Source organism: Pollicipes pollicipes, unplaced genomic scaffold, assembly GCF_011947565.3.
Source record: "Pollicipes pollicipes isolate AB1234 unplaced genomic scaffold, Ppol_2.1 Scaffold_4881;HRSCAF=5763_pilon_pilon_pilon, whole genome shotgun sequence".
In the NCBI taxonomy this organism is placed as follows: domain Eukaryota; kingdom Metazoa; phylum Arthropoda; class Thecostraca; order Pollicipedomorpha; family Pollicipedidae; genus Pollicipes; species Pollicipes pollicipes.
In genome coordinates this window covers 37,382,945-37,404,089 of record NW_023596576.1, presented here as the reverse complement: position 1 = coordinate 37,404,089, position 21,145 = coordinate 37,382,945, and the positions used below count along the sequence as shown (strand labels likewise).

Here is a 21,145-nt window from a genome sequence, read left to right as displayed (position 1 = left end):
ACCCTCGCGCGCAGCGGACAGCAGCAACGCGTTTCCAGTTCGGCCGTACCTGCCCGCGACCCACGCCATGCAGGATGACCCCGACGTACCACGCCATGCAGGATGACCAAGTCATACCATGCCATGCAGAATGACCCGGCATACCACACCATGCAGGATGACCCGGCATACCAGGCCACGCACGATGTCCCCGGCATACCATGTCACGCAGGATGGCCCGGCATAACACGCCATGTCTGAACTTGTCGCCCCGCCCACACAACAAAAGCCAGGCGGGTGACGCCGAAGCTACGAGTTCAGTAACCGAAAGCCGCATTATTTCCCCGTTCCGAGTTGTCGCAGATTGCGTGGGCTGCTATTCCTGCAGGTGCAGGACCGTAGAGCGAAACGCCAGTGTCTGCTAACCAAACTGGATAATCGTGTATTGGAAGAAACATCCACCGCTGGGGGATGGGATGGCCATCGGCCGTCAGTCCAGCAAGGCATCCGACCGTGGTGGACCCGGAGGAAACTCATTTCCACCAAGGCATCCAACCATGGTGGACCCGAAGGAAACTCATTTCCACCAAGGCATCCAACCATGGTGACCCGAAGGAAACTCATTTCCACCAAGGCATCCAACCATGGTGGACCCGAAGGAAACTCATTTCCACCAAGGCATCCACCATGGCGGACCCAAAGAAAACTCGTCTCCACCATTCATTGGAATCGGAAGCGCGGATCACAACGAGTAAACGCCTGTCGCGGATACGTACCCATACGCATACGCTTAGCAAATCACAGCGAGGTCCCTCCCACAAGGTATAAGCATAACCCGCAAAGAAAGCATATTGCTCTGTTTCACATCGGTTTCAACAGAAACAGACACCCATTGGTCCTTAGCTTGCATTAGAAGACCCAGAAAAGAACCGCTCTAAGAATATGCACGCCGCGTACGCCAATCACTCGTACAATCTCTTCAAAGTCAACCTAACCACTACCGCGCTAGAGCTTTTCATAAAAATACCAGTGACTAGCACAACCTTCAATGACCACAGAACCGGACAGCGCTCTTCTTCGGCTGTCCGCACGGCGTGAGCGGAGACAGCTGCCGCAGTCCACCACTCGCCGCTCTGGACCCCGGCCAGACGGTGCGGCTAGGCGCTGGTCTCATCGTCCCAGCACTCCGAGTCCGAGTCCGAGTCGGACTCCGTGTCGGAGGAGACCTCGATGGCGACGCGGCGCGCCAGGATGGAGGCCACGTCGTGCAGGGGCTGCGCCTGCTCGCGCCGCTGCTCCTCCACCACCTCCACCTTGCGCAGCGTAATGCCTGCGGCGGACGCAGAGGCGCCGGCGGTCAGTCGGGCCGGTCACCAGGCGGCGCGCCGGACGCCGCCCTCACGGCGCCCCGCCACCGCGCCGGTACGTGGACTACGACGCGATCGTGACGGCGTTTGATGTGATGCTGCTTCGTCGGGGCCTTGACGAGTACGCGCTGTTACAGCATGATACAATGAACTGGTCGCTCTCCTCCTCACTGCGCTTAACCCCGAGGCATGTCGCCGAGCCAGGGCAACGTGCTGGCTGGACGCACAGCAGGCCAGATGAGGATAGAAACACTCTGTCACGTTCTTCAGTTTCACGGTGAGGTATGCATCCGTTATTAAGGCCCGCCACAGGGTTCATCGTGATAACCCAGAGAACCTACTGAAACCACCATGCATAGAAAATGGATTGGAAGTGTTAAACATAACGCCTCAAACTCGCAACTCAGCATCAATAAAACCACGACAATGTCCCCCACCTTCCAACTCACAACTCGGCATCACAAAACCACAGCAATATCCCAGATTTCAAATCACAACCCAGCGTCAACAAAACCACGGCAATGTCCCCCAACCGTACGCACACCACCGCACCGGACTGTTAAACGATTGCACTTCGTGGTACGTTCCGAAAATGTAACATTTAATGATTCAATGGTACCAATGATGGAATATCTGAGGATTCCGTGGTACAATCCATGGTACATTTAAGGATTCAACAGCACAAGTAATGGCACATTAGGCCAGGCAACATTTAAGGAGAAATCGCGGCAAACCCGAGCCACGCTGCCGGCCAGTTTGGCGGGAGGGGAGCCAGACACGCCGGACACGGTACGCGTCCTTATCGGGCGCCTGACAGCCGCCACTGACCGTCCCGGATCGCCTTCAGCAGGTCACTGCGGGCGTCGTACAAGGGTGGCGGCTTGGCGGCGGCCGGAGTCACTGGGGTCAGCTTCACCTGCAATCGAAGGCCGATCAGAGCCCCGTCGGGGACGGCTGGCGGACGGCTCGGCCCCGGGATAGCAACGGCCAGTGCCAGCACGCCGTGTAATCTGCCATGGCCAACAGACCAGACACATCCATGCCAACCCGGAACATGTAAATACCACCAAGCAACACACATAATAAGGCGTGTCGGTACCGCACCTAGCCAAACCGTCGTGTTTCCTCTGACGGGAAGGCACGCAGATCAGTACGACAGATGCATGCAACATTGGGGAGAGCCCCCTGGTTCTCAATTCACTGCCGTCCATAGCCGGACAGCGCCATCCGCTATCCGGCAAACGTCGATGGGCGGTTCATTGTCGCTCTTACGATCACCGCACAAACTGCCTGACGTACAGTCGTGGTGTGTTCATAATTATTACGGCACCGACCAGCTGTAAATACATGTTAACAAGAGCTGGTAGTCGGATGTAAATCGCTGCCTCCCTAGCAGCACTCCATTCCCTGGTGAAATACGATTGTCAGCTTCCTTGCACTCCGGTGCACAAGTGTTAAATTACCTTGCCACCGTCTTCAGCTGGATCATTATCCATGTCCAGCGCCGTCTTGGGGAAGCCGTTCACGAGACAGCTACCGAGTCCGGGAGGCGGTGGTGGCGGCGGTGGTGGTGGCGGTGGTGGTGGGTGGCGGTGGTGGCGGCGGCGGAGGCGGCGGCGGCGGCGGCGGCGGCGGCGAGAGCGGTGGCGGCGGCGCCTGGGGCAGCTGCGGCGGCGGCGGCAGCTCGTCCGCTCTGGGCGACGGCGGCGGCAGCTCCTCGGCAGACGTGTCGTGCAGCGGAGACGGCGGCGGCGGCAGCTCCAACGCGCTCTGACGCGCCGGCGGGTACGCCAGGCCGTTCTCAGCGGCGAGCAGCGGCGGCGGCGGTGGCGGCGGTGGCGGCGGCGGCGGCGGCAGTGTCTGGCGGTCGCTGCGGACGCGCGTGGGCGTGCTGCCGTGGCCGGGCGGCGGCGCCGGCGGAGGCTGTGAGGGCCGGCTCGACACGGTGCGGCTGATCGCGCGGCCGCCGGGACTGAGCGGCGCGTCAGAGCCGCGGCGCCGCAGCTCCACGCTGACCGGTCGGGGCGGCTCCAGCTCCGATGGTGAGTCGCAGTCGTACGGTATCTGACGACAACACGCCAATGTCAGCGTCACACACATGAGGCCAACACAACATTTGGGGCTTCGTTTTGAAATCGGGAAATGGGTAGACACAATCCCGCTCGCAGCTCAAGCAATGCACACAAATTTGAACGTCATTGAGAAAACAGCAAACATGACTACACGTGAACGTTATACATTAAACCATTAACAAACATGACAACCTTAACAGATGAATATAATTTAGGAAGAAAACGCGCAACACAAAAATGAAACACTTGTACTTCTATTGACTGCAACTTATGTGCGGAAAGTTGCCAGCTTTTTCGGACTTCAAGCAACTTGATTCACAACGGTCAAAGCAACTACTGGTTTCTTTATAGTCTGATAAGCAGTCCTGAAAACCAACAAGCATGGCACGTTTTCTGGTTTGGAGTCCACCCACATCACAACAGCCAGTACCCCAGGCACCCGCTCGCCTCCGCGCGGAGGAGCGGACGCTGCAGCGCGTCGGGACCCCAGCACCGGGCAGCGCCGCCGCTGAGCACTGACCGCGTGCTGCGGCGCCGGCGGCGGTGGCGGCGGCGCCGGTCGGCTGGCCGAGCTGTGCGACGGCGGTGTAATGTATTCGCCATGCTCCTCGGCCGCCTGGCGCTGGCGCTCGCGCGTGTTCTGCGCCTGGCGCACGCGCTTCTTATGGCGGCCTCCGGAGCTGCCGGCCGAGCCGTCGTGCCGCGGCCGGTGCGGCTGTCGGGTCAGGTCAGGTCAGGTCAGGTCAGGTCGCGACAGGTCGGAGCAGACTCGACAGCTAACACGCGGTGCGAACACTCTCGAAACACACGAACACAGCGGCTGGTGCAACTGAACAGCACATGACGGAGCTAAAAGTGCGGAGGTGCAGCCATACGATGGATCAGTGAACAAAGTTACGGGTCACCAACAAACAGCGAACAACGGAAACATCGCGTCCTTTTATTGTGGGCTCACGAAACGGCGATGCCGTGGTCTGCAGTAGCGTTACAACTCGGAAACCTCAGTAGCACAAGCAATTACCGCTAACGCATACTTGATTGTGGCCATCTGTCAAACAGATAGGTAACCCTAAAATCAGGGCGTGCCAGGATTGTTTAACGTGATAATACAATATCTAGGTCATCCCAGTTCTTCGAACTCCAATCGTAACTACCACGTATAGCATGCTGGGTCTGGAAATGTTTACAATACCTTACTAAACCACGTCGCGCAGCCAACTTGCCAGCGCCGTGATATGGCGCTGGCCAGTTGGGCGGAGGCGATATATCATTATAGTTTTCAGCGCCTACTTAAATATTTCATAACATCAGCTTTTAGTCTGCTCCACCAAAGTTCCCACACTGACCGCTCAAGACCCCCGTACGATTGGACATACCTGTAAATTGGAAATTAAACGGCAAAAACTACATCCAAAGCCTTTCAAGCGCGTGGGTCCCTATAGTGAAGTGGTTAGCGCGTCTGCGTGGACAACTGCACGTCTGAAAAACCGGAGTTACTGGGTTCGCTTCCCGCAGTGCCCGGCCTTCCTGCCAGGGTGAGAGGCGGGCGGCGCCATATGGTCTCAGCAGCTGAGTGCGTCGTTAAGCCCCAACGACGACGACAACGCTTTAGAAGCGCAAGGGCAGGATGGAAGACGATTCTCTAAGATCAAATAAGATGACGAGATAAAGTCCTCATTCAACAAAATCTGCACATTAGAATGAAAGGGGGTATTGGACATTTGTGTGGGATTTTGAACTGAAATAGTCATCTTGGAGATCATTTGGCGCAGTCCACAGCGCTGACCTTAAGACCCTAGCCGCTTTCGTTTCTAAGCTAATACGCCGCTAAAATGTACGGCGCGTAAATGTGCAACCTATTTCGTGAAAACCTTTTCAAAGTCACCCAGACATCCATAACGCCATTTAACTCCCAGCATTCCATTGGTCATGCGGCGAACAAGACAAACAAAAAAAGAAAAAAAGAAAAAGGTTCATATCTGGCGTTCGCGAGCACGATTTCCAGATTTAACGGCCGCCGATCGGCCCTTAACCAATGTTGTGCAACGTGCGACACCACAATCATTGACAACGCGAGGAGCATGTTTACTAAACAGATAAATTGTGTAGTCCAGAGCAGTCTTTTGCACTTACAATCATGCCAATAGGTAAAAGTGAGCTCATCTTATATATGATCCTTGCTTCAACAACCTCGAATACGGGTCCTCTTACCTTTACGGAACCTTATAACAACCGGAACCATTAACAAACCTAACCTAACCTAACCGGAACCTACTACGGAAACTTCAATTCCCAAAAAGCTACACGCCATATCCCGGACCTACACCTAGTTTCAAAACATTCCAGATTGTACGACACAGGGAGTGCACAGAGGGGACATCAACAACCAGGGAGACCACAGCGCATTTTTCTTTAAACGCTACGATCAAATCATAAGCACATGCTTGCACCCGCCCGAGTAAGTTTCCGCGCCCGCACATCCCCTTCAGCCCCTCCCCCTCCGATCGAAGCGGCGGGGTGGGTGACTGCCGTCACGTTCCCGTGCAGAGGGCTAGGAGCACCCGAGCGCAGGCGACACGTGTGCGGCCGCAGCCCAGCAGCCACCGCCACCGGGAGGCCGGGCACACCGAGCGACTTGCCTCGCTGGTCGCGTCCGTCGCTGGCGTGTGCTGCGTCCGGGAAAGGTGGTGTTAGAGCGGGTGTGCTGCGTCCGGGAAAGGTGGCGTTAGAGTGAGGTGTGCTGCGTCCGGGACAGGTGTCCTTAGAATGGGGAGAGCGGCGTCCGGGACAGGTGGCGTTAGAGCGGGATGTGCGGCGTCCGGGACAGGTGGCGTTAGAGTGGGGTGTGCGGCGTCCGGGACAGGTGGCGTTAGAGCGGGGTGTGCGGCGTCCGGGACAGGTGGCGTTAAAGCGGGGTGTGCGGCGTCCGGGACAGGTGGCGTTAGAGCGGGGTGTGCGGCGTCCGGGACAGGTGGCGTTAGAGCGGGGTGTGCGGCGTCCGGGACAGGTGGCGTTCGAGCGGGGTGTGCGGCGTCTGGGACAGGTGGCGTTAGAGCGGGGTGTACGGCGTCCGGGACAGGTGGCGTTAGAGCGGAGTGTGCAGCGTCCGGTCCTGGTCCGGCCCATCCCGCCCATATACGCGCACCCAGAGCGGCCCGGTAACTCAGCCGGCGACGAAAGGAGGGCCAGGGACGGCTGAAGACCAGACCCATCGCTCCTGTCATAAGCGCGAGACAGCCGGCTGGACAGCATGCCGCCTGCTAATTGGGGAGCTATTGGTCTCTTCGGCCACTGTTCACAAACATCGAGGAACGGCATGACACGAACAGGGAGCCTCCGCTCAATTTGCCCTCCGTCGACAGCTGACACCCCCCGGCCCTGGATAAACTGCTGAAGTCGGCGAGCTAGATGTCGGTCAGGCGTGTACAAATCGCATCAGCAGGTTTACCACAACGTACTGGTTCGACCAAGCCACAGGGCCAAACGCGTAGTGTTCTCCACCGATAACTCCACGTCATGATGACAATCATGACGAAAAGCCGACACCTCTATCAGTGATGGCTGGTTGACGTGATCACCATTGCTTTACGCATTTACACCCATGGTAGTGCACTCACCTTCCTTCCCTTCTCACTCATCAGCCGCTCGTTTTCTTTCAACATGTCTTGCCTCCAAAGTTCGAAAAAATAGTTCGGGTCAGTGTAGAACTTGAGACCATCTTTGCCGTCGTTTCTGTACATAAAAAGAAAGCAATCAAAACCCATAAGGAGGCCGTGCGTACCACAGCGTTCACGCAAAGACAAATTTCCCGCACGGGTACACCGTCAACGCATGGTCACACACAAAAAAAGCTAACAAGGCTTTCATACCTCCGAAAATTCGCGGCCAAATGCTTCTAACCTGCGCTTTTTTACAACGCAGGGCCATTTCACGCTTAAACGGACAAAATTACGCCCACGCGCACATCGCCCTTTTCTCCGTGCACAATAAAGGAGGCAAATTCTGGGTTTTGCCGAAGTGTGTGTGCGTGGTGGTGGTGATGGTAGGGGGTGATGTGGTTCTACCCATCCAATTAACACGCCATTGTAAACGGTATCCGCCAGCTGTGACACTAACTGATAAGCCACGCTTCACGCTTCATACGAGCGGCACGCTCGCTCTATGACAAGCATAAACACGTTATTCGTGCAGCACAACAATAAAGCCGTTCGCAATCAATCAGCCAACACTTGTCATCAAGCCAACTGTGTTTCACGCGCCGCGCGGCCGAGGTGAAACCCTGGTCAACCCAGGATGACCAGCCAGTGGTCGAGAGTGCGGCAAGGTTGTTGCCCTGGGATGTGATCGTCTCTGGCGCCAGGAAGAAACCGCCGGGGCCCGTCGACCTGTTTGGAGAACAGCTGCACCGCAGCATCGCTCCACCGTCGGGACGGCGACGCAACATATGGCGTCGCAGCCCCACCCGGGGACAGGGCGCCGCCAGAGAAGGGGCAGGGGAGTCACAAGACTGTTGCCCCATCTGCAGACTTGCGTTGCCTCCTGACGCCAGCGACGATCATGTCCTGATCATACCACACGGCTGACCCCCCCCCCCCCTGGCTGGTCAGAGTTTCACTCTGGCCACACCGCCTACTCTAAACGGGCTATATCCTGCTTTAGCAGTGTGCATGGTATCACAGGTCGTCATATTTAAGGGGACTTCATCACATATGAAATTAAAGCTATTCTCAAGAGCCTCACAACTATCCTTTAAAAAGCACCTCCATTAGTCATTCCTCACAACGGAATCATACGTGACGCGGTGTCTTCGCACATCAGCAGCACATCTCTCACACACAGCGAAATTCGATGCCCATAGTTCGAGCCAACGTCAGCAGTCCCTTCGTACCGACCAATCGGCATCTACCATCCAACATGTGGACCGCCGGCTAGCGCCCAGAGCCCAGCCCGCGGTGAAGCGCAGTCCACTGACAGGTCGCACCTGAACACGTTGAGTTCGTCGAGCGGCGGCGGCTTGTCACAGCCAAGGTACGTCTGCAGCATGGCGTCCGGCATGCTCTGCCGACTGACCACCTCCTGGTCCTTCACCACCTGGGAGCGGAACGCCTTCCGCATGTGGATCTCCTGCAGCGACACTGGTGGCAACACGACAGCGCTCGTCAGGCTGGGCTCTTGCGGTGGCCAGCCAGGCCGCGACGCACGGCGGAGCCGAGTATCGGTCACGTGATCTGTCACGACGCACGGCCGAGCTAAGTATCGGTCACGTGATCTGCCACAACGCACGGCCGAGGCAAGTATCGGTCACGTGATCTGTTACGATGTACGGAGGAGCTGAGTATCGGTCACGTGATCTGTTACGATGTACGGAGGAGCTGAGAATCGGTCACGTGATCTGTGCAGTGGAGTCAACAATCCGAGGTCGCGACAGGCGGTATGCCTGCTGGACAGGCGTCGATGAGCATACGGCCTCGTATGCTAACCGACGCCTGGCCTAATATAATATAATACGTCCATTGGCACATGTCGTTTGGCGTACAGCCTCGAGAGCATCGGGCGCCAAACGACAACACAACAAATAACAAACTGATCCCCATCTGCGGCACCGAGAGACGGCAGTCGGCCGGTGCGCCTCGCCGGGCCAGCCGAGCACCAGCTGTGCCGGCGGCAGGCGCGGCGGGACCGGCGGCCGACTCACCCTCCTCGACGGTGCTGTCCAGGCGCGTGACCTTGTCGGCCAGACTGTCGATGCGCAGCTGCAGGCTGGCCGAGCGGTGCACGATGCGCTCGGCCTCGCGGAACAGCTCGCCGAACATGTCCTCGGCGTGGCGCGACAGCGACGACAGCTGGCGCACCACGTGCGTCAGCGTGCCGTTGGTGACAGCCTCGAGCTCGCTGGGCAGCGTCGTGTCGGCCGGCAGCGTGTCGCGGCAGAGCTCCGTCGGCTCCACCAGCCGCTTCAGGAACGGCATCTCTGCAGCCGGACGAGTACAGCGTGTCGGGGTACCAGGCTTACCCAAGCAGACATCAACATTACTACATCCGGTCTAAGGAGAACTCGGATAAATGGATGTGTTAAAGCAGGCGAAGTTACCATTGTGGCAGAAGGAGACTCACACGCAACTGACACCCGCCGTCTGAAAGGCGCAGCGGATCTGAGGTTCTACCGCTGGGTGACCAGTTAACCGCGCAAAGAGAGGGTGCAAGACGTACGGGGGCGGGATTCAGACTGAGATAACAGTACATGTCTTGCAGTCTGATATCTTTAGTTAGTTGGGGGCTATGTGACCCTCGCTAAAGGAGCAGGGCACATACCGGGTGGCCATAGCCTGCAAATGTATGGATCAATCTGTGGAGAGCACTGAATGTGTCACGATATGGCACGCGATGGTTCAAACTTTTCAAGACTGACGGATATATCACAGTGTTACACGGGTCCAATAGCGATACCAGAAAATGCCAGAAAAACAGTTTTAATTATTCATCCATGAATACAAATAGTTTTACATGAGCCATACGTTTTCATTCCGACTTACGTCAAATTCTTGATTGTGATCTCATCCTTGCAGACTACCTTGTCACCTGAACACATCAGTTTTCTACATGGTGATTGTGAGTGAAACAACTGAATTTCATTGCACCAATACAGTTTTTCAGCTAAGAATGAGAGCCCCCAATCTGATCCAGTGACTGGGAGGAGAGATGGGGATTGAAACACACATTACTAGGGCTTCAACATCACTAGACCTGAACGCGTCAGTCAAAGGCATCAGCAATGGAGGGGGAGGGGGGCAACATCAGGGTGCCTGTAGTGTTGTTGACCTGCACATCCGGAAAACCGGAGGTACAGAAATAAGTTTCTTGCAGTGCTTGCCTTTCCTTCCAGGACGAGAAGCATGTGATGTCACCTTGCCTCAACAGCTAAGTGTACTGTCAAGGCCTGATGCCCTAATGCCAATGGTGCCAGGGAAGGGAGGGGAGGGCTGTATTGCTCCCAGAGCCTAGCATCCCCTGCTAACATCATTGTATTGTATTGATTGTTTGGCCTCTTATGTAAACAGTCTGCTCCCCAAGCACCAGTTCAGCCATCATTGGTTTTCTACTTCACCCACCACCCAAACCCCAGGCTCACAAGGATGGCAGCACTTCTGGCCCTGTTCACCAGAATGTGGATAATGATGTGTGAGCTCCCATGATTTAAAATAGCGCATGGTTAATGGCACCCTCTGGCACAGAGGTAAAGCAAAACAAGTCAAACAATTACAAAACCACGCTGTAATTTCATGACACACTCTATGACATACTCTGGACACACTCTATAGAATATAGTGGTATGATTACACATTTGTATGACATGAATTATGTGACACACTATGATACAGAGGCTTTATTGTGTTGCCTGCCCCTTAGCCAGACAAGATGGGCAGGTCCAGCAGGCATTCTTACCCCATACCTCTGATTTCTGAGTTGCACAGCATGAACATTAGGCTGTTGGTAGCCCACACATTCATAAGTGGTAGTTTGTAATTGTGTGCATTTTACCCCATGTGGAGCAAGATGAAACTAGCAAGTGAAAACCAATAAATGAGGACTGAGAGTTCACAAGGTCATTACCTGTGACATTCAAAATAAAAGTTAATTAAAGTTAAGCTAAACCAAAATAAAGTTAACAACACATTTTGTAGTTTGGATCACAGAGGCCAGTACTCCTCAAACTGCCTGTCTTGCCTGATGGAAAGAAGCATAATGAGCTATGTTTTAATTATGCATGCTGACAGGAGTAATGTCCCAGAGTGAGTATTGGTGAAGACAGGTTGCTATGCATTAGAGCACAGCAATCAATTCAAAATTTAGGAGCAAATATTTCAATTTTGTGAATACAACATCTGGTACAGCAAAAATTAGTGATAGAATATCCACACAAATTGTGTGACTGCTGAACATGCAAACAAACATTACAAACTTTGAACCTGATAAATGGTTTATGCTTTGCACCCCTGCTGCAGAAGGCCAAACATCAAAGGCATCTTAAGCAAATTGCATGTCAATGCCGACACACCAAAGGTTTGAAGAGAAATCCTGTTCAAAGAGTTAACAAACCATATCATCAAAGGGCTTGCTGTGCAAGACCTGCATGAGGTGCAAGGAAATTGGTTGCATACATGACAAAGCTAAAAAGACTCATGAAAATAATGGGCTTCTCAAGCCAACCTTCAATGCAGGTCTTTCCTCCTGGCTTCACCTTTGACAACTAGCATTTGCCAGACAAACTGTTGACCAAAATTACCATGCTTGAGCAGAACAATGAAACACAGCTAACTGAATATTCAAGACATGGCATCAAACATCATGCCAACCTGTGACACAATGCTCTTCTACAGATGCATGCCAGCAATGCAATACATCCTGTGAGTGTGGGAGGACCCAATGCTTTCAAAAGTACTTGAATGGTCAGATACCTCATCTATGTCACAGACCACCTGCCTGTACTTTGGATGCAGGAGATGGCATCTTCTCAGACCTCCAGGTCCAGTCAGCAAAAACAAAAACATTCACTATGGCTGATGCTTGGCATTTATGCAATGAGCCTGGTCCATGTGTGCACCAAATTGAATTGAAAGTCTGACTGAACCTTAATCTGAATCTGAAAAACATTGTTGTTTGAAAACAATATTCCACATTATAGTGGATATGACTATTTTCCATGTTAATCCAGTCTGCAAACAAAATTTCCATTGCACCATGCACTTACATGACATCAGTGCTCAGATACTAAAGCATGCTTGTCCTGAACTCAGGCCAGGCCAAGTTATGCTGAATTTGCAAATTATGTTTGCTGAACAAGTGTTTTGGAGGTGTCCTTGCCTGAAATTATTTCAGGAACTCCCTTATCAATGCATCCAATCAGTAATTACCTTAGCAACATAATTCTTAGACACATTGGTTATCTATACACTGAAATTGGTGGCAACTATGCACAAAAATTCTGGCTCTTAGATCTAAAGCATGCATAAATGAAAACAGCTGCCAGCATGAGGCCATCACTTGTGACAAACACACTCAGAGTGACCGACATGTTTCCAATAGTACAGATCTGCCTTCCAATTACCAATGTGATATCCTCATTCTTTGGTTCTCCATGTGCTGAAAATAGTGGCAACTAAGACTCATTGTCTCTGTCATAAAAAAATGTTTGACATGATTTTATAGCTATACCAAGCACCAACCATCCTCAGCTAACATGCACTTTGTTAAGTCAGGCTACAGTTGTCCTTGGAACCACCATAAGCAATAGTAAAGGAAAATCCTAATAAAATATCAGACATGCTTGCATTTTCAGCCAGTGTGGGATTCAGGGCACCATACTTAACATAGAGTGAAAAATGCTCAGGAAGTCCACTGAGATAGAGTCAAACATAATACAGGCATCTCAGAATAACATGTGGTTTTGACAACAAAATATTCGAGTGGAAAATATGACAAGTAAGCCACCCTGTACCTAAAAGCATGGACATTCCACAATATAACCTGACTTTGCAAAGCATGCTGCATTGCAACGAGAGTTAGCACTGGGATCAAACTAAAAGAAATACATACTGCGGGTGAGCATGTCCATGAAAATCATGGCAGCAAAATTAGTGTGCGCATGTCCTATGATGTCCATAGCTTGATCCTGCTCAGAGATTGGCATGCAGTCAACAGCAATTTTTAAGCAATGAATTCAGGCCAATATTTTAAGTAGCTGTTATGTTGCCGAGGCAATTTCCAGCAATCATCCTCTCTATTTTAACTGTTGTGTCTGGCCTGAGCTCGGTGCACATATGTGCGAGGTTCAGCGCACCAATGTCGAGACGTCCGGTGAGGCCCACGGATTTTTTGCAGACTGGAACTCGGCAACTGAGGTATTATTTTACCACAAAATGATACATACCTTCTCAGTGCAGGAAGCTGTATATACCTAAGGGAACCCAGTCTTCAGCTCTAACTTGGACACCGAGCTTAGGACCCCGACAGATATGCCTTAACTGACATCGCAGATCGCACCCTGTGCTCCACCCAGAATTCCCCAGTAATTTTTTCCTGTCTCGCTGAATGGAGAATAACGCTGTCACATTTGCAAATAACTGTAATTTGTGCGTCACGTCTGGCGCTATCTGGTGCTACCAAATAACAATCCTAGAAAGTGCTGAATAAAAGAAATTAGCGAACAGCATTCCGACTTCCACGTCGCTCCAATGCCTTGGGCTTCAACGCACTATTCTAGCGGCAGGGGCAGCGCCACCATGGGGTCGGGTGGCCGCACAAAGCAAATATGTTTACATCTTCCGTAACGCTCATGGGTCGTCAAGGAGCAATACGCTTCAAACCTCCCGTCTTCGTCCGCCCCCCCTCCCAGAATCAGCGTCAAAACAAAAACTGATAACGCGCGTGGTGATGCCCATGCCCTGTGCTTTTCATTTCATTAGGCCGTGGCTTGCTTCGTTAAAAAGCCCTGCAGCACATAATCACAACGTAAAGACGAAGTAGACCCACGCCGATCGTCCCTCTGGGGGGATCGCGGGCCGAACGATCGCCACCGGTCCCTGCAGTCACGTAAGCTCACGGATTGATGCACGTCAGCATATAAGCTTGGCTCAAGGATTTCAGTCTATCATTTGGTATCCACTCTGCCATGCAGCCACGGTGCAGTGGAACCGCCGCATAAGCAGAAACGCGTCCGGATAAACCGGTTTACCGAGCTAGGCGGCGAGTCCAGCGCGGGTGATCTCCGCAGGCGATTGCCAAATACAGCGTCCCGCTGCAGCGCGGATCCCAGGAAGGGAAACCACAATATACAGCAGAGGATTGGGGTTTTGCCGTTTTGAAGCTCGAAGGTAAACGTTTGCAACATGCCTCACGGTGTGTAACCGTCCTTTCAGTGTGTCATTCGGGGTCGCGTCTTTTCCCAAGCAAACCCCCCCGCGGTACGCTCCATATGACGGATATGGGTGGAGCTGTGAAAATGACTAGATGAGTCTAATTCGACCACATGCAAAGAAAGGACAGCACGCCCTTCCATTGCGCAAATTACCTTCACTCTTCCTCATGGCACATCTTACGTAAATATGTCGTGTATTAGCCGAACGAAAGCAGCAAAATATCGCTAGAATTCCAAGTCTATCAAACAACTAACGACATACAAAGTCATCCAGCAGGGCAACGTCAGTAATCGCGACAAAAAATAAACATACAGTACCCTATTTGAGCAGCGGGGTACAAAACATGTGCCAAGGAGTAAGCGATACAACACACGTGCAAATCACCACCATCGGCGAAAATGACTTGTATGAAATCTCACGCATGCATTGCATTCTTTGACTCACACTCGACAGTGCCCACTTCCTTTTTTGTTAACATGACGCCAACGGGAGGACCGTGGATGTTCTCCGTGCCTGCTGCACCAATCCACCCGGGAAATAAAAAACACATCCGTGGTCAATCTGGACAAAAGCAGGACCAACCTCGACACGTCCTCGGCGCCGCGTCCACAAGCCCCATTCACAACCTTCCTCACGCCCCGTGGCAGCTGTACTGCCATGTCGACCCATCAGCAGTGTGTCCCACGTCACGAAAATGGCCACAAGTCAGCCACACGTCCACCTCTCACTCACTCGTGGCCGCCACATCGACGCCAGTCCCCGTCTCTGTCCGTCTGCGGTTGCCATGCCATGGTCGCTGGTCTGTAATCCCTGGCTAATCTGTCCACGTCTCTGCCAGTCCGTTTGTAGTTGCCAAGCCATGGTCCCTGTCCACGTCGCTGATCTGTAATCCCCGACTGATCAGTCCACGTCTCTGCCAGTCTGTCTGCGGTCGCCATGCCATGGTCCCTTTTCCCGTCGCTGGTCTGTAATCCCCGGTTGATCAGTCCATGTCTCTGCCAGTCTGTCTGCGGTCGTCGTGCCATGGTTCCTGTTCCCGTCGCTGGTCTGTAATCCCTGACTGATCAGTCCACGTCTCTGCCAGTCTGTCTGCGGTCGCCATGCCATGGTCCCTGTTCCCGTCGCTGGTCTGTAATCCCCGGCTATCAGTCCACGTCTCTGCCAGTCTGTCTGCGGTCGTCATGCCATGGTCCCTGTTCCCGTCGCTGGTCTGTAATCCCCGGCTATCAGTCCACGTCTCTGCCAGTCTGTCTGCGGTCGTCATGCCATGGTCCCTGTTCCCGTCGCTGGTCTGTAATCCCCGGCTATCAGTCCACGTCTCTGGCGTGGAGCGGGATGACGATACGCGGTCCGAACGGCGACACGTACTCAATGCGCTGGCTGCGGAACACCTCCGTCGGCACGTTCAGGTTGCAGAGATAGACGGCGCCCTGCTGCGCCGCGTAGCCCAGCGGCAGCACGGCGCCCAGTGTAAACTTGCAGTCGATGGCCGGCAGCTGGGCGCGGCCGGGCGGCGCCGGTGGCGGGTCCAGCGCCAGCACCGGCGCGCGGCTACCGTTGGCCCAGGCCACGGCCGCTCGGTGCCACGGCTGGAAGGCCAGCTGCGACGACAGCTCGTGGTCGTCCAGAGAGCAGACGATCAGGTCCACCGTCTCGGGCAGCTCTGCGGCGGCGCGGGATGGCCGTCAGCACGGCACGCCGAGCCCCACAGCACGGCACGCCGAGCCCCACAGCACGGCACGCCGAGCCCCACAGCACGGCACGCCAAGCCCCACAGCACGGCACGCCGAGCCCCACAGCACGGCACGCCGAGCCCCACAGCACGGCACGCCGAGCCCCACAGCACGGCACGCCAAGCCCCACAGCGCGGCACGCCGAGCCCCACAGCGCGGCACGCCGAGCTCCACAGCGCGGCACGCCGAGCCCCACAGCACGGCACGCCGAGCCCCACAGCACGGCACGCCGAGCCCCACAGCACGGCACGCCGAGCCCCACAGCGCGGCACGCCGGAGCCCACAGCGCGCGCGCCGAGCCCCACAGCACGGCACGCCGAGCCCCACAGCGCGGCGCGGCACGCCACGGCTGTCGTCAGACGCCTATAGCCACATCAACGCACCAGCGGGACGAGTGGTGAACACATTACGGTGGCGTCCATCGCAAACACGATCGGCCAGAACCAAAGTCACTAGTATCATCGATGCTGGGTAGTGAATCGGTGCTCAAGATTTCAGTAGACACCACTTCTGACAACCACTCACCCTACTTCTGATTCCGGATGTAACGAAAGATGATTCGAAAGAATCATCTAGTTTTCAGAAGAAAAACCAGGGAGCTACACATATGCGCCATCGTCGAACTGACGGACACAGAGAGCACGCCGGCGCGCCCCACGTGTGACGGTGCGTCAGCCGCGCCGGCGCGTGTCCCACCTGCGACGCTGTGCGTCAACCGGCCGCCGGTGAGCTTGTAGAGCTGCAGCTCGGTGCTGAGGCGCGCGACACGTCAGCGCCACGTCCGGCAGCAGCACGGTCACCCGCACGCCGTGACCGGTCAGCTGGCGGGCGCCGTTCAGACCTGCGGCCGGCGGCGGGTCACGCTCAGTCGGGCCCGCCGGCGCCGGTCGCGACGAGGCACCCGGCCGGCGCGTCAGCCCCCGCCGCTCAGGCAGGCGCGTTCCCACACGCCAAGGACGGGCGCGACGCCGACGGATAACGCTACAACGGCAGATGACGCGACACACCGGCGGATGGCGCGACACCGGCAGATGGCGCGACACCGGCGGATGGCGCGACACCGGTAGATGGCGCGACACCGACGGATAACGCTACAACCGGCAGATGACGCGACACCGGCAGATGACGCGACACTGGCGGATGGCGCGACATCGGCAGACGGCGCGACACCGACGGATGACAACGACACCGACAGATGGCACGACACCGGCAGATGACGCGACACCGGCGGATGGCGCGACACCGGCAGATGGCGCGACACGACGGATGGCGCGACACCGGCAGATGGCGCGACACCGACAGATGGCACGACACCGACGGATGACGCGACAACCGACAGATGGCACGACACCGGCAGATGGCGCGACAACGACGGATGGGCGACACCGGCAGATGGCGCGACAACCGACGGACGACGCGAACACGACGATGGTTCGACACCGCAGATGGCGCGACACCGACGGACGACGCGACAACCGACAGATGGCACGACACCGACGGATGACGCGACACCGACAGATGGCACGACACCGGAAGATGGCGCGACAAGACGGATAACGCTACACCGGCATGACGCGACCCCGGCGGATGGCGCGACACCGGCAGATGGCGCGACACCGGCGGAAAACACTACACCGCAGATGACGCGACAACCCGCAGATGACGCAACACCGGCGGATGGCGCGACACCGCAGATGCGCGACACCGACGGACGACGCGACACCGACAGATGGCACGACACCGACGGATGACGCAACACCGACAGATGGCACGACACCGGCAGATGGCGCGACAACCGACGGATAGCGCTACACCGGCGGATGACGCGACACCGGCGGATGGCGCGACACCGGCAGATGGCGCGACACCGACGGATAACACTACACCGGCAGATAACGCGACACCGCAAGATGACGCGACACCGGCGGATGGCGCGACACCGGCAGATGGCGCGACAACCGACGGATGACGCGACACCGACAGATGGCACGACACCGGCAGATTGACGCGACACCGACGGATGGCGCGACACCGGCGGATGGCGCGAAACCGACAGATGGCACGACACCGACGGATGGCGCGACACCGCAGGATGGCGCGAAACCGACAGATGGCCGCGACACCGACGGATGACGCGACACCGGCGGATGTGCGACACCGACAGATGGCACGACACCGACGGATGACGCGACACCGACAGATGACGTGACAATGGCGGATGGCGCGACACCGACAGATGACGGGACATCGACAGATGGCGTGACACCGACGAGCGTTTGCGCAACCTGCGATCCCGCTGTGAGGCGAGATACCTTTGCGCATTTAACCAAAAATAACGTCATTCTGGCGCATTAAAACTCTTTCACTTTAAAATTGTTCGGGTACTAATAATAAATGTCCGGGAGCTATATGCATCTGGGTTCCTTAACAAAGCAACAAGAGAAACAATAAAACTAAACAAGACAACGTCAACCGAAGCAGCAAGGACGCGTGCCTTGCACTAATAGCACCATACTATGTACTCCTCTAAGACCGTGTTAACGGAAGGCCGAGCCGGGGCCGGGGCCGCGGGCAGGGCCGCGGGCAGGGCCGCGGGCCGGTGCGGCCGGCGCGTCCGCTCCACCGGCACGTACCTGCCGCTCCCTGCGAGTGCGGGCCGCAAAGGCAGACGACGCGCGGCGCCTGGTGCACGTTCTCAGGCAGCAGCCTGTAACGGCGACCGGCGCTGGTCATAGACGGGCAGATGGCAGAGATGGTCAGAGACAGATGACCCGGTCACAGGCTCGGGGACGGCCCACAGCTGAGCCTGTCACGTGACACACCTAGGACTGCTGCATGGGCACCAACTCCGAGACGACACATCCCTAGGTCCGCTACACCGGCACATATTCTAAACGGCATAAACTTGGCATAATCCGGCATTTAGCTACAAAATGAGCAGTTAGATACTTAGTGGTCATAACCTCACAAGCCCGCTAATCGTTTATCGCCACAATCCTAAGCGCTAGCATCGGCATGCACGCCTGTCACTACCAGCGCACGCCTGAGTCAGCACCCGCGAACGAGCGGTGCTGCACGCGCCGGTACCTGGCGTGACTGCCGACCAGCTGCAACGCCATCTCGGTGCAGCCGCGGCCCAGCATCTCCTGCTGGCGGCCCATTGTCAGACCGTGCCGCTGCGCCGTCTGCAGCAGCGTGTCCCGAGCCCGGACTGTCACAGATGGCACCACCAGGCCCGTGTCTGTGGGGAGGGGGCGGATGGTCACAGGTGGCACCACCAGGCCCGTGTCTGTGGGGAGGGGGGCGGGCGGTCATAGATGACACCACCAGGCCCGTATCTGTGGGGGGGGGGGACGATCACAGATGGCACCACCAGGCCCGTGTCTGTGGGGAGGGGGGGGCGGGCGGTCATAGATGGTACCACCAGGCCCGTGTCTGTGGGGGGGAGGGGGGGACGATCACAGATGACACCACCAGGCCCGTGTCTGTGGGGGGGGGGGGAGATCACGGGTGACACTACCAGCCCCGTGTCTGTGGGAGGGGGGGGGGGGGGGGGTTACAGATGACGTCACCGAAAATGCCTGCTCACAATGCAACCAATTGGTGACAACTCAATTTCTCGTCTCCACCGAGCACCGTTCGGGCACAATGCCACGCCAGAATGGCTGAGGCCCCGCATCTGGGTCGTGCTGCGCTAACCGGCGCGGCCGCCAGCGCACCACCAGTCCAGCACTCAGTCCGGCGAGCGGACAGCACACAGCACAGACCGCACGCAGTCCGGCGAGGCGGCCGCGCGCGCGCGCGCGCACCTGTCACGAACTCGACCTCTGGCGTCTCCGGCACTACGATGCGGTTTGTAGCGGACTGGCGCCGCCTGGATGACGTTCTGGTCGTGTCGGTACTTGGCCTCGACCCGCTCGGCCGGCCGGCGCCGGTTCGTGTCCACCAGTCGCACCACGTCCGGCTGCTGGCTGTCGATCTCCTCGAACACCGCCTGTCGACACGCCCGTATCCTCACACAACGCTCCAAAACTTGCCCCCAAACTCCCGTCATCGTCACACAAACGGCGCCCGCCAGGCAGGCAGGGCCGCGGCAAGGAACGGCCCGACCGCCGCGTGACGCTCACCGACGCTTACGTAGATTAAGGGACAGGGCTTACCGATTCCAGTGTGCCAAGGCAGACGTAATTTCCTGCCGGAATAGCACACAGCTCGCGATTTGCTTTCACTGTTTGTGTTAACTTCAAGCTGCATTGCCGTGTCTTTTAGTTTTTTTATTTATTTAGTGCAACCATTTCGTTCAGCTGAAATTTGACGCAACTTAACTCAGAGCTCAACTCTTGGAATAAGTGGAATTTTAGCCAGATGTAATGCCATTGCGATGCTTTTTGTTAGATAACAAAGGCAACAATGCATTTGCAATGTAACATAGCTGAACAATGAACCACATACCTGCTTGTCGAAGAGAGCTAAGTTTTTTTCGAAGTCAAATTCTTCATTTTTAAAGTTGTCAGTCGGGGTCGAAAAGCACTGCTCATTTTTTGCCTGCTGCCGGGCACGTGTCGATTTGGGATGATTCGCACCTGCAAAAATGGATGAAATTGTTACGTTTTCCACCATAAACATTGACTTCAATTAGCATAATCACGCTAGGGATGACTGTCATCAATGATCTAGAACGTGCACGTTAACTTCATATTTGAGCCCACTCCACGCCAGACCCCACCTCGGTTCTTTTAAAATTCGGAGTGAGGCAAAAACTGACAGAATTTCCGTGAGTCAAGCTTGATTTGGATCCCAAATATAAAAAAGCGATTCTGAATCAGATCCAGTTCTTGCGACTAGCACTAGCTTAATCAACATTGCACCAACACATGGACATGCTTCTTGTAGGTGTGATTTATTAAGGATGTTGCTGCAAAGGGATATAAAAAGTTTGGTGACTTTGTTTAGCACTGATGCATGGTCAGGAATGAGTAAAGCTTCTTGAATGATGAGTTCCGTTCTGTCATTTGGAGATGTTAAAATTCTAGGGTTTCACTTGGGGATTTGGTGTGTGTGAGAAGCACTCAGCTCAC

The 21,145-nt window shown here is 55.5% G+C and overlaps 1 protein-coding gene and 1 long non-coding RNA gene across 2 annotated transcripts; both read right to left on the bottom strand.

The window, feature by feature from the left end:
- Positions 1-683: 683 nt before the first annotated feature.
- Positions 684-13,477, bottom strand: LOC119100337 (wiskott-Aldrich syndrome protein family member 3). The gene is made up of 9 exons (XM_037223440.1): positions 13,347-13,477; positions 9,114-9,389; positions 8,400-8,553; positions 7,036-7,150; positions 3,939-4,133; positions 3,363-3,410; positions 2,810-2,911; positions 2,175-2,262; positions 684-1,309 (listed from the first exon to the last, which is right to left on the bottom strand). The coding sequence occupies exons 2-9, from the start codon at positions 9,385-9,387 to the stop codon at positions 1,137-1,139; spliced, it is 1,149 nt and encodes a 382-aa protein (XP_037079335.1). The 5' UTR covers positions 9,388-9,389; positions 13,347-13,477; the 3' UTR covers positions 684-1,136.
- A 3,349-nt stretch (positions 13,478-16,826) lies between these two features.
- Positions 16,827-20,668, bottom strand: LOC119101660 (uncharacterized). The gene is made up of 5 exons (XR_005094593.1): positions 20,520-20,668; positions 19,877-20,061; positions 19,155-19,308; positions 18,701-18,774; positions 16,827-16,908 (listed from the first exon to the last, which is right to left on the bottom strand). It is a non-coding gene; the product is annotated as an uncharacterized LOC119101660 (long non-coding RNA).
- Positions 20,669-21,145: the final 477 nt, after the last annotated feature.

Bases quoted from the DNA above. Each gene is read 5' to 3' on its own strand.
- LOC119100337 (XM_037223440.1), bottom strand. From the start codon at position 9,387: ATGCCGTTCCTGAAGCGGCTGGTGGAGCCGACGGAGCTCTGCCGCGAC. The intron at 7,151-8,399 runs GTGCGACCTGTC...TTTTATGTACAG, and splicing joins GACGAACTCAACGTGTTCAG to AAACGACGGCAAAGATGGTC. The intron at 3,411-3,938 runs GTCAGTGCTCAG...TGTTGTCGTCAG, and splicing joins CGCCGGCGCCGCAGCACGCG to ATACCGTACGACTGCGACTC.